The sequence below is a fragment of the Halichoerus grypus genome, chromosome 6 (assembly GCF_964656455.1).
Source record: "Halichoerus grypus chromosome 6, mHalGry1.hap1.1, whole genome shotgun sequence".
In the NCBI taxonomy this organism is placed as follows: Eukaryota; Metazoa; Chordata; class Mammalia; order Carnivora; family Phocidae; genus Halichoerus; species Halichoerus grypus.
Genome location: NC_135717.1, coordinates 26556180 through 26569962, shown reverse-complemented (window position 1 = coordinate 26569962; position 13783 = coordinate 26556180). Strand labels below are relative to the sequence as shown.

Sequence of the window (13783 nt, the reverse complement as noted above, 5' to 3'; positions counted from 1 at the left end):
GATTCTAATTCTCACTTGGTATCCAGTGAGGGCATGTGGTATCCAGTGGAGGGAAGTCTCTTGTTCACATTATTATTATTTTCCTAAGACAAAGTTTTTGTGAACTGCAATCAAACATTCAGTTCAACAAATGTCTAATTACCACCAACCATGTACAAGGCATGATGCCACTAGGCACAACCAGAACTGTTCTGCCCTTTATTTTTTAATGACAAGAACAAACAAGAATGCTCAAACAATTGCCAAGAAAAATACATTTAAGTACTAAATTTTTCTTTTTATATTTTCAGGTGTGCTATTTAATGATTAACCAATATACAGTAAAAACAAACCACATTAAAGAGTCTAATAGTTTCATTTCTAAGGCATGGAAAAAAATTACTAAAAGAAATTACAACATCTGAGAGAAGGAAAATGATTCTCTTTTTAATCCCTAGCCCATTGAGTATTTCAGTAAAGATGGACACTGAAAATGTCATTAGGTTACAAGCCAGGAAATCTAGGCTCTATTTACAATTCTGCCACTAGCAAACTACTTATCTCTGAGCCTCAGAGGAGAAAGAACTGGACTCAATTATCTTTGGACTCACTTTCTAGCTTCTATCGTACCAAGTCAAGGGCTTCAAACACTCTTAAGAAACAGCATAGCCTCTGACTAGTGGGTCCACTTCTGAAAATTTATACAAAAGAATTCATTTTTTAAAAGCCATATGCAAAAAAAAAAAAAAGCAGCTATATGCACAAAGATATTCACCAAGATACACACAACACATACATATACACACACCACCGTGGAAGCAAATGGTCATAAACTAAATGTCCAAAGAGTGACTATATCCAACAAAGTATATAAATCAGAAATCCTGATTTCATACTTAGCTTTACCAACAAAATAAATTTCTCTTTTAGAAAACTAATGATCACCTGACATTCAAGGCATTTTACCTATACAGTGAGGCTATGTTATAAGGCAGAAGGTGGTATCAGCATACTTAACTCTAGAAAAGCACCCACTCCATTTATAACCATAGCCCCTACAGACCCTAGAGTTCAAGGACCTGCTGCAGGGAGAGTCCACCACACACCAGACATTCATTATCCACTATGACCAGAAAAAGTTTCTTTAAATCTCATCTAGTCTTCAAATTTTAGGAGAATTCTCTAGAAAGTATACTCTAAAAAAGTATTAAAGCCTTTCCTGTGAGGATTTAGTCTAAGAAACAGTTTACAGGAGAAAGAATGCAAACAATTATCATCTGTACATGTTTTTCAACTCGAAGTAAACGAACCAACTCATGTGTGCAAAGCATTAGTAAGAAATACAGCATCCTGGGTGCCTGGGTGGCTCAGACAGTTAAGCATCTGCCTTCAGCTCAGGTCATGATCCCGAGGTCATGGGATCGAGTCCCACATCGGGCTCCCTGCTTGGCGGGGAGCCTGCTTCTCCCTCTGCCTGCCGCTCCCCTGCTTGTGCTCTAATAAAAAAAAAAAAAATCTTAAAAAAAAAAAAAAGAAAGAAAAGAAAAGAAATACGGCATCCGGGGGGAGAAAAGGATACAGGTGTTTGTGGAGGCATTTGTGACTGGCCCCCAGTTTGTCCAATCTTACCCTGTGATTTCCTCATGTCTTTGATGGCTAACGCACGACTGCCATGCTGAATACTGGTGAACTCAGGGCTGGTCACATTGTTAACCCTCAGCTCTTGCCCCAACGACTTCCGACCATAAGTATTTTCCCCAGATCCTCCATTGACGCTGTAGCCACCTAAAAACGATATTTACATATTTTAATAGGGTTCTTTGCTTTACTCAATCAATTCCTGACAGTTCAGGATCTTACTACCCATCTACAGCTCAACCAGCCTTTGCTTCTCCTACTCTTCCCTTGTGCTGCCCCGGCTTTGAAATCATCTTGATTTCATTTTGTCCATCCACAGAAGATAAAAGAAATGTAAACTAAATTAAGTCAGATTTTGCACTTTAAAAACTTTTAAAAGTCGGGGCGCCTGGCTGGCTCAGTTGTTAAGCGTCTGCCTTCGGCTCAGGTCATGATCCCAGGATCCTGGGATCGAGCCCCGCATCGGGCTCCCTGCTCGGCGGGGAGCCTGCTTCTCCCTCTCCCTACTTGTGCTATCTCTCTGTCAAATAAATAAATAAAATTTATTTAAAAAAAAAAAAAAACTTTTAAAAGTCTAGAGGAGAGATAGTAGTCAGGAGACTTCAGCCTTTGTGATATTATGGGTGGCAAGGAAACTGCCTGTGTGTATTATAATGTACAAAAATTTAAAAAAATTTTTAATGAAGGGGTAAACTTATGAAGTTTCAACAACAGCACCTATTTAATATTTATATTTTAAGCATATTAAGAGAAAGAGAGAAGTAGGGGAGAAAAAGAGAGGGAAAGAGAAAGCTAGGGAAAGGCTGGTAGGTTAAAAAACAAACCAAAAAACATGCCTCTAACAATAAAGGAAGCATATATACCCTTTTCGTCATTCTGTATGTCAGTGTGGACTCTGGTATCATCGTGCCTTTGCCGAGACACCACAGCTGAATTTGAAGGTTGCAGTCCATAAGAAGAAGACCCACCCCGATCTCTGGATGAAGAATATTTTAAAGTATCTGGGTCGGCTGATGCACTATCAGTTCTGTAAAGAGAGAAGAGTATAAGATTAAACTTTAAACAAATATTTTCACAGCCCAACTCATAAATCTTTTATTCAAGCCTCTCCTGCCACTCTAATTTTTAAATCATTACTATTATAAATAAGCACTCCAATCACTAATAAGTCTTTCAACAGGGAAGGGATTGTCAATGAATGAAAAGCTAGCTGTTCAGCCCCTTCTCTTCTACAGACCCATTCAGAAATACGGATAATTACCAGGATTAGAGTGACCAACTCATCCTGCTGTGGTCAAGGGTTAACAATTTTAGCAATGGAAATCCCATGTCCATGAACCCCCCTCTTCAGTCCAAGGCAAAATAAGACAGTTGGTCACCCTTGTCCAGGATTCTCTTCACATGATTTGATAAAAGGAATCATTCTGCCTCAGCTCTCCTCCCAGGAGAGGTTAATCAGTGGAAAAGTTACAGTTTTCCCAGTCATAAAAATAAAAAGCACTGGCAACATATAAGGCAGGGGCAATGTGGCATATTCTCTCTCTCTCACCTGAATTCCTAACTTTTGGTGGATTATTTGGTGGGAAAGTAAATTACAGAATGATATTTGAAAGCAAGCTCGACAGGATATAAAAACACACTAGCTGGAAAGTAAGATAATTTTAATGTATTGGAAACTTCACTGAAGATGCCTTAACTATAGACACTATCAAAATTATAAAAACTGAGAAAAATAAAAATAAGATATCAGGAATCCAATAAAGCTGAATTTGAAGGTTGCAGTCCATCATCTACTTAAAAGTCAAGTAGTGTGTAGAATAATCCCTGATACTTGGCCATTAATAAACAAGTGGTACAGCCCCAAGGTAATTATCCTTATCTAAGGACCAGTTCTATGCCTCAATGTCCTCATCAGTACAACGAGGAGCTGAGTTTCATAATTTCTCATGAGCCTCATTCTTCCAACCATCAAACATAAAGCGTCAAGAAATAAGACAACACTACAACACCATATGAAAAATACCAAGAAAAAAGCTCCTGTCCTATCAATACTACTTCTGAGAGGAACAACTTTCTGAAAAAAAATCACTTTTATAGTATGTACTAAAAACACCTACTGAACCCACAATTATTTGGGAAACTTGAGGACACTGGCAAAAGCAGAAACTAGCCTATTCCTCAACCCTTGTGGCTCCTCCCTCTTATATAAAAATGAATTCAGTGTTTGTTTATATATTTCAATTTATCATTTTTTCTTTGCCCCCACCCACAAAAATACTAAACATGGAACTTAGCATAAGCTCAGTCAGACAACCTGATCTATACTTACTGAAACCACTGTTAATATGGAATGCAAACAACAGGTCCAATTAAACTTGGGTAAATGGCACAAATCTAAATTATTCCTAAAGGCTCTCAATTGGAAACTTGATAAAATTCCATGACCCTAGCATATTAAAATAACTAAGGCTCCGTAATGGAGTATCTTCTTCAAACATCCAGGGTTCACTTGTCAACAAAGCTCAGTATAATGGGGAGCCTGGGTGGCTGAGTCGTTAAGCGTCTGCCTTTGGCTCAGGTCATGATCCCAGGGTCCTGGGATCAAGCCCCACATCGGGCTCCCTGTTCAGCGGAAAACCTGCTTCTCCCTCTCCCACTCCCCCTTCTTGTGTTCCCTCTCTCACTGTCTCTCTCTGTGTCAAATAAACAAATAAAATCTTAAAAAAAAAACAAAAAACAAAGCTCAGTATTTCCAATAGATGAAAAAATATAATCTATGGAATTTCAAGAAAAAAATGAGAATTTTTTTCTAAGCATATTAATCTGTAAGCATTTAAGTACCCCTAACACTAAATGGTGCATGAGAGCTTTTTAAAACAAATGTAATGGCATCTCCCATGTTTTTAAAAATAGCACATTAAATGTGCGCCTACAATAAACCATAACGTAACATAAATTTCTGGATGGGAAATGAAAAAGAAAAGAGAGCTTAAGAGCTTTTCTGACAGATTTTGAACTTGGCTGTATGTATGACGCCTAACACAACCTGGATAAGTAAGCTGCTAGCAAATGAACGGATACAAGATAACAAAAATCTACCAATATTTAAAATGTCTGAATTTCCTGTTTAAATTATGTTATATATCACATATACTACCTTTACTACTAAGAGGTAAGTATTTGTATCATTTTTCTGGGGACATAGCAGTAAACGTAAGGCAGCAGAGAATATGGGTTAAAAAATGATTTGGGCTCAAATCCCAACTCCAACACGGAAAAGGTAAGTGGGACTTTCCACAAGGTACTTAATCTCCAAGCCTCAGTTGTTTCTTGCATAAAATGGGGATAATACCTATCTCACCTGTAAAGTTGTTGTCAGGCTTCAATGAGATACTAAATTCTTAAATACTTAGCTTACAGGGTATGCTCAAAGTTAGTTAAGACCCTGGGGCACCCGGATGGTGCAGTTGGTTAAGCTTCCGACTCTTGGTTTCAGCTCAGGTCATGACCTCAGAGTTGTGAGATAAAGCTCCACATAGGGCTCTACACTCAGAGTCTTCTTAAGATTCCCTCTCCCTCTGCCCCTCCTCCCAGTGTTCTCTCTCTCTCTCAAATAAATAAACAAATCTTAAAAAAAAAAAGTTATTAAGACCATAATACTAAACTCAAGATTTCCGGTCTAACATACAAATAATATATAAGCAGTTCAACAGCACAGGAATACAACCAAAACAAGTTTTCAAACCCAATACATAGCAGTTGATTTTAAGTTCTTCAATGAAGAAATTAAGCAATCTCCTACCAATAAATCCATTTCTACCTACAAAGCATTTGATTTCAAACTAAACTGGAAAAAAAGAATGGAAACAACTTCCCAATTTATTAGAAATATAGGTTTTAAAATCCCATGAGTTATGAACACCAAGTTCCACCTCCCCCCCGAGTTTGGGTTTTCAGAAATATAACAACAAGAACAACAAAATCACTAGGGTTAGAACTACTGTCTCAGAACTGTCTAAAAACTCACTGGTTGCCACGTTCTTTTAAAACAAACTGATCAAAACATTTCCAACCAGAATTCAAGTTATAGGTAGTCTGAATCCAAAAGCACAAAATGGTTCAGCATTTATATGAAATCTTGATTTTTTTTAATATCAAGACTGCTTAGGTCTCAAAAAAAGTCAGTACCAGGCTGTTAGCACCAACACCACCACCAAGTCCAATAAATAGAAAACTGTTAACGAACGGAAATGAGCACTTAAAATGAGGCAATCAAAGGCACAAAATACAGATTTGAATTCAAAGAGGCAGGTATAAATGTTAAGCCAGTTATAAGGGCTGGAAAAGCTATCATCTGCCAGAAAGTAGTGTCTGTTTAGTGATAAGAAAAAACGTATCTGTTAAAACTAAGAATCATACTAGCAAGGATCAAAAATACCTCCACAGCCCCTTTAATACTCTAAAAATATTATGGAGAGAGAGAGAAAAAAGAGAAATGCATAAATTTCCCCCAAATGATTAAAGTGAAGTTAAAGCCTGATGTACATGCCACATGAGAGGTAAGTTTCTAAAGCTCATACCTCAAAAATCGCATACTGTATAATATGGAGCCTTTGTGATGTTTTGCATCAAGTCAATCTGTAAGACAGTAGTTACAATATTAGTGAAGACAGTGGGTTAAAACATTTGTTGTTCAAACATGAAGCAAATATCATTCATGGGTTAGGTGCTTTTAGTTGTACTATGGCCTTCTAGGGTTCATATGCTGAAGCAAAAATTGAGATGGAAAGCCACTCTGTGCCGAGAGGCTTAAGGTGGCAAACCAAAAAAACTTTTTAGTACATAAGAGAATTTAAATGTTAACTATAACATACAAACCACATGCAAATATAGTTACCGCTCATTTAGTTACCTATTCTGAGTATACAGAAAATGTAATAAATCTGAGAGGTCACTTATTTTGAATGACCCAAATCCTCAGACCTCACATCAACAATCCACCATGTGCAAGGGGATATAGTATCTCCTGGCTACATGTGGTCTCGTCCAGTTCTTGTAAGCACTAAAAAGCAAAAACAACAACAACAAAAAAAGCACCACTCTGGAAGTATGAAGTCAGGGAATTCCCTATCAGGAAGCATTTCCATAAAGCACCCCAAAATGACTTGATGCAAACACCACACCTAGTGGTGTCACTGGAATAAGCATCATATTGCTTCAAGTTGTCTTTAACTAGGCTTATTAAGGGTTTTTGCTCTCACACGGTGAGATCTAATTTGTAATGGATATCAACCAGGAAATGAGATTTGCACTTAAGCCAATGAGGTGGGAATGCATTTATTCTCGAAAGCAATGGTTGGCAAAAATAGTGTCACTGTCATAAAGTAGTTGTAGAATATGCTGTGAGTTTTTCATTACTAACAGTTAATACCACTTGAAAATGATTTATCTTTTAGAAATAAATTCAAGGTTATCCCTATGATGCCTGTTACTCACCTGGATTCAGACATGTTTCATGAGGAACAGATGAAAAGGTGAAACTATGCTATAAAATATGAATCTATGGCTAAAAAATTCATTTGGGAGGCTCATGGACTTCACTATTTGAAACTCTTCCCACAAGAGAAAATAGTGAGTTCAAATTTAGTAAAACAGAACTGAACCATCATGCCAAAATTATGAGTTTACATCGGTTTTACAGCACTGAAATATCAAGTTAATATAATTTCTTGATGAAACTTCACTAGCTTACTTAAGTATTAAGTGTATATAATACCAAATCTTAATTATCTATTTATGGGTTCTCTTACCAGTTTTCCATCACTAATCAAACTCAACTAAATAGCAATGTAGACTCAAAATATGAAAACATTTAACTATTTTTGTAAAACTGTAAATAATTTCACCAAGACCAAAGGAGGTCTGTCTGGCCTTTGCCCTTGGCTTCTGAAAGGTAATCTCCAAAGTCTTAGAATGCCATGCCTAATAAAAGTGCCCTTGTTCACCTGGAGGCTTTGGGCCACACCAGAAAATGTAACACCGTGATTTACGAGGGTGAAGGGGCTTTGAGTCCCAAGGACCAGCTCAACCTCCAGAAGGGCTGGAAACTAAGTTTACGCATATAGGCAGTCGATCATGGAGTCCCAATAAAAACCTCTAGACAACAATACCTAGGTGAGCTTCCATGATGGGTAATACTCCATGCGTATTGTGTGTCACACATCAACACCAGAAGAGTAATACTGTGTTCATGACTTCACAAGGAAAGGACAATTGGAAGCTCTGCATTCAAAACCTTTCTGGACTCTGTTGTATGGGCCTTCACCAGTAGCTGATTTTAATCTGAATCTTTTAGCTGTAATAAACTGTAACCATGAGTAGAACAGCTTTCAATGAGTTCAGTAAGTCCTTCTGGTGACTTATGCAACCTAAGAGTAGCCTTGGGGACACCTGAACTTGGAACTGGTATCAGAAGTAAGGCTGGTTTTATGGACCATGTTTCCTCTAACTCTGCATCTATATTTAAAATCACTGAACATGCTCTAACCCAAAATTTTGAAGATTGTAAATTTTGTTTTTTAATAACATCTTTAGCAAACATAGTCAAGATTTGACTTCAGTATAATTTCCCTTCCAAGGAATCTCAAACACCCTCTACTGATTGACCTCTAACCAAATTAACCAGAAGGGACAAACAAAGCAACTCTAGGAGGGTACTACATTAGATTTTAACCTTTGCTCTACATGCACAATTGTCCTCAGTGTAAAGGTTGGTCAACATACCACCCCCAGGTAATTCTCAGTCTACAACTGGGTCTTCAATACTTCCCATGTTTCCCTAACCAGGGTTCTCTCCTTTCCAAGACAGTTTTCAAACTTTTTGCACTTCCTCCTTTCCCCAGCTCTTCCAGTACATGACCTTCCACATTCCTGCTTCACGAGAAATGCAAGCCATTCTTCTACAGCACTCTCAATAGTAAGGGCTGACAGTTTTGAGCTCCTACCACATCTGGTAAGCAACTGAGCCAAGCAGTTTACATATATTTAGTACTTCATTTCATCTTTAACATAATCCTATTATGATCACTAAAGATAATAAATTGCCGTCTTACAGATGACGTAAGGTTCCATAACTGACCGAAAGCTGCACATCTGGTAAAAGGCAGAGCAAGAACTCAAATTAAGTTCTGTTTAACTTTCAAGTTTTCAGCACTCCACCAGTGCCTGCCAACTTCCTTCCAGTAAACCCACAAACTCACCCACACGCTGACACACAGCCTTTCTTCCCATCACCCACACATCATGGAACAAGTAAATGTCCTATCTACAGCAACGCTCTGAATCCATACATTGCCCCTATTTTCTGAGGTATGCTGTGGATCTCCCACTTTGCTACTGCTCATCACTCAGCAACACATGAGCACCCTCGAGTCTTTCCTTTCAACAACAAAAGTCAGAATCTTGGGGATCCTGGCTGGCTCCATCAGAGCATGCGACTCTAGATCTTGGGGTCACGAGTTCAAGCCCCACACTGGGGCATGGAGCCTACTTTAAAAAGGGGGGGGGGCAAAAATCTTAACGCCCTTTTTCCTTCTAATTCTCATTGTCTAGACTCTTCACAGCCAAAACTCTTGGGAAAAATTTACCTTCCTCATCTTCGCTCACTTTTCAATTCACTGTAACCTGGGTTCCACCATCAATACTCCAGTGAAACTGTTCCTGCCAAAGGGGAGCTGCCACTTGTGGCCTACTTGTCTCTAAAATTCCATAACCCCTTTTTAGTTCATCTTGCTCAATGTCCCCTGATGACTTACTTTTGACAACTGTCTATTCACGCTCTCTCTCAATACCACTCTAATTGTTGTTGTTGTTTTTTAAAGTAACTTTAATTCCAGTGACTCTACTTTTTCCCAGTCCAAGTACTTTCTTCCTTCTTCACCTCCTTTCAGCTTAGAGTTTATGGTCTATCATTTCAATAACACTCCTGCCGATCTCCTTAACCCCCCTTAATATTTTCCTCACCAATCTGTTAAAATTCCAACCCTGGATAAACCCTAGTATCAGTTATCCATCATCCATAAGTAAGCACCACATCCCCAGGTCCTCCAACGTTCATCTCTCATTCTCTACATGCATTATCCAGACCTGCCCCATTCTCTTCAGATTCCAAAATACTCTCCTAACCCCACTACACACACACACACACACACACTTCTCTGTCTCTCTGGTTCACCAAGAAAAAAAAAGATACCATCACACATCTGCACCCAATTCTAAGCCTTGATTGGGATTCCATCTACTTCCACCTTCTCTTAACTTTGCAAATACCCTTTTCTTCTTTCCCATTGAACTGAATCTTCTCTTTACACATGTAAAATTTTCTGATGTTTCCCATTTAAAAATACAAAAACATATTTAAAAAAATATTAGAAAACAAAAACTCCATCAATCCCACGTGACCTCCACCAAATAATCTGCCTTCACTCTCTGCAAACTAAGAGTTGTCCCTACTCCCCACCCTGTTTTTTCACCTCTACTGGCTCCTCAATCCACGCTGATCCAGCTTCTGCCCCATTACTTTCAGCAAAACCAACTATGAGCCCAGGTTGCTAAACACATACTTCAGGCTTTATCTTACTCATCCTCTCAGCAGCTTGCACAGGGCTGCTAAGTAGAGTTAAGCAGGCTATGGCCTGCACAAAGGTGTCTTGCAGAGGAATGAGGTGGGCTGAATGAAAACCTCTTTTTAAAATTCTTACAATAACCCTCTGTGCTGAGATCCTGAGAATTCAAAGTAACCAGATTCTTCCCTTCCTCTGGCTTATGGGATGAAGTACTCTGTATTTCTTCCTACCTGGTTCTACTTTCTCAGGAACTTCTGAGGGCTTGCTCAACCTCCTCTACCAAACCCCAAAATCTTGAGGTATCTCAAAGCCTGACCCTAGGCCTCTATTCATCTCACTTTGACTTTCTCATTTAATCCATGCCAATGGCAATATTTACCACCTGTATGACATCGGCTCCTAGATCTAGGGCTCCATCATTGACGTCCACTCCGAGGTCCAGACCTATGTACCCAACTGTTTAAAAACCAATCTCGGGGCGCCTGGGTGGCTCAGCTGGATGGATAACTGATACTAGGGTTTATCCAGGGTTGGAATTTTAACAGATTGGTGTGAGGAAAATATTAAGGGAAGTTAAGGGGATTGGCTCAGGTCATGATCCCAGGGTCCTGGGATGGAGCCCCGCATGGGGCTTCCTGCTCAGCAGGGAGCCTGCCCTTCTCCCTCTCCACTCCCCCTGCTTGTGTCCCCTCCCTCGCTGTATCTGTCAAATAAGTAAAATATTTTAAATAAATAAATAAAACAATCTCAATGTTCTAATACCTCAAACATAACAACTGGCTCCTTTCTTCCTGGAATCCCCATTTTAATAAATGGTGCCATCATCTAACCACTACTTTCTAATAAATGGCACTATTTGATCAGTCAGACGGTATGTTTCCCACTTCCAATTCTCATCTCTATCCCATCTCTCCACCACATTCCATTATTAGTATCATAAAACACAAATCTGATATCCTCTCACTGCCCTTATCATCCCATGTACCTTACTTCCCTTTTTAGCTAAATCTCTACCAACCACCCCTTTTACACTCTATGCCCCATCCAACCTAATCTTTCATTGCCACAGAAAGAATCACCTTGCTCAGCCAGTCAGCCTGGAATGGCTTTGTCCTCACTCTTTGCTGACCCTAGCTTATTTCTCTTTATCCTCCAAGCATCAGCTTTCCTTTGAAAAGTTTCTGATTCCCGAGTCTGGCTAGTAGTCCTGCTATATATGTGCTACCAGAGAACCTAATAGTCCCTTTAGCTCTTAGATGATTTGAGAAGCTTATTTAAAGTTGTTTTTTTTTTTTAATTTGACAGAGAGACAGTGAGAGAGGAAACAAGCAGAAGGAGTGGAAGAGGGAGAAGCAGGCTCCCCCTGAGCAGGGAGCCCAACACAGGGCTCGATCCCAGGACCCTGGGATCATGACCTGAGCCAAAGGCAGATGCTTAATGACTGAGCCACCCAGGCGCCCCATTAAGAAGCTTATTTAAACGTGTTCTGCCAGGAGACTGTAAATACCAGAAGGGCAGGGGACTCTCAGTGTTGCCTACCACACATCCCCACTGACTGGATGGCATATAAATTACTTGTTGACTAAATGATCACCCATTCTCATAACTGAGGCCTTTCAACTGTGGAATACAGTTCCCTACCTAACCTAAACAAATACTAACTTTTCTTCAACCCACACTTCCTCTACAAAGCATTCTATCAAAATCAGTATTTTCTTGATCATTTACTACAAGAGCATTGACTAAGAGCTTATGACCCCAAAAGGTGAACTAAGATGGTTCCAATCCTGTAAGAATTTATAATCTAGAAAGGAAAGAACTATAAAGTCAGTTGAAGTTCCAATTAGGAGTATAAAATGCTCTGTGATTTCAGAAAAAAAAATCCCATTATCCAGCTCCTTCCTCAAACTCTCAAAGTATGTACCACACTAGTTTGCACTTAGTAGTTATATTTATATACTAGCTTCGATTTGCTCACTTGTTTGAGATGTTAGCAGAGGGTACTATATTACACCACACAACTTTCATAGGGAAAAGAGAACAGCATAGTGGCTGCAGCATAGAGAAGGGAGGGGTACGGACAGACTAGACGATGATCTTGGTTCAAACTCTATTACAATTATTTAAATTAAGTAAAAATTAGTCTTCTAAGTTAAACTTCCATAACTAAAACGTGATCTGTGCATATGATCTTAAGAGTAACTTTCATGGGGCACCTGGGTGGCTCGATCGTTAAGCGTCTGCCTTCGGCTCAGGCCATGATCCCAGAGTCCTGGGATCGAGCCCCGCATTGGGCTCCCTGCTCAGGGGGAGCCTGCTTCTCCCTCTCCCACTCCCCCTGCTTGTGTTCCCTCTCTCGCTGTCTCTCTCTCCGTCAAATAAATAAATAAAAAACTTAAAAAAAAAAAAAAAAGTAACTTTCATGGGGTGCCTGTGTGGCTCAGTCAGTTAAGCATCTGCCTTCAGCTCAAGTCATGATCTTGGGGTCCTGGGATGGAGCCCCATGTCCAGCTTCCTACTCAGCAGGGAGTCTGCGGCTCTCTCTCCCTCTCCCCTCCCCCCACTTGTGGGTGCATGCGTGCTTTTTGTCTCTCTCAAATTAAATAAATAAAAGCTTAAAAAAAAAAAAAGAGTGACTTTTATGAACACAGAAAAAGCCACCAAAATTAGAAACAGCTGGCTTCAGCAATATATTTAAATGAATTCTGAATTTTTATTTTATAAAAATATGCATTTTTAAAGCTTTATTTTTGTCACATCAAAGGGCACTATCAAGAGTGAAAAGACAACTCACAAAATCAGCAAAAATATTTGCAAATCATGTATCTTTTAAGAGTCTAGTATCCAAAATACATAATGAACTTCTATAACTCAACACAAAGACAATCCAATTTTTAAATGGGCTAAAGATTTGAACAGCTATATTTCTCCAAAGATACACAAACAGCCAATAAGCACATGAAAAACTGCTCAACATCATAAGTGATTAGGAAAATGTAAATCAAAACCACAGTGAGAATTCACACGCACTAGGATAGCTGTAGTTTAAAAAATATATATATATATCAGTGTTGCAAATATACTGAGAAAATGAAATCCTCCTACATAACTGAAGGGAATGTAAAATGGTACAACCACTTTAGAAAAACTTGGCAATTCCTCAAGTTAAGCAAAAAATTACCATTTGACCCAGCAAATCCACTCCTAGGTATATGCCCAAAAGAGCTGACAACAGGTCTTCTCACAAAAATTTGTTATGTGAATATTCACCACAACACTATTCACAATAAACTAAAGGTGGACACCCAAATGTCCAACAGAGGATGAATGGATAAACAAAATGTGGTATATCCATACAATGGAAGATTGTAAATTCATGTTAAGATTCCATAAAAAGGAATGAAGTATTGATACCTGCCACAATATGGATGAACCCTGAAAACATTATGCCACGTGAAAGAGGCTAGAAACAAAAGACTACATAGTACATGATTCCATTTATACGAAATATCCAGAATAGGCAAATCCATAGAGAAAGCAGA

General features: G+C 39.0%; 1 protein-coding gene across 3 annotated transcripts in view; it reads right to left on the bottom strand.

Moving 5' to 3' along the window:
* SMG1 (SMG1 nonsense mediated mRNA decay associated PI3K related kinase) overlaps nucleotides 1-13783 on the bottom strand; it is a 104262-nt gene that overhangs the window by 72405 nt on the left and 18074 nt on the right. For 2 of the 3 annotated variants that reach the window (XM_036098956.2, XM_036098955.2), the window contains exons 2-3: nucleotides 2481-2644; nucleotides 1609-1764 (exon numbers count right to left, since the gene is read on the bottom strand). In XM_036098956.2, coding sequence (XP_035954849.2) covers nucleotides 1609-1764; nucleotides 2481-2644 — 320 coding nt within the window. Of the gene's footprint in view, nucleotides 1-1608; nucleotides 1765-2480; nucleotides 2645-6197; nucleotides 6256-13783 lie in introns of all 3 variants that reach the window. The other variant, XM_036098957.2, reaches the window with a different exon arrangement.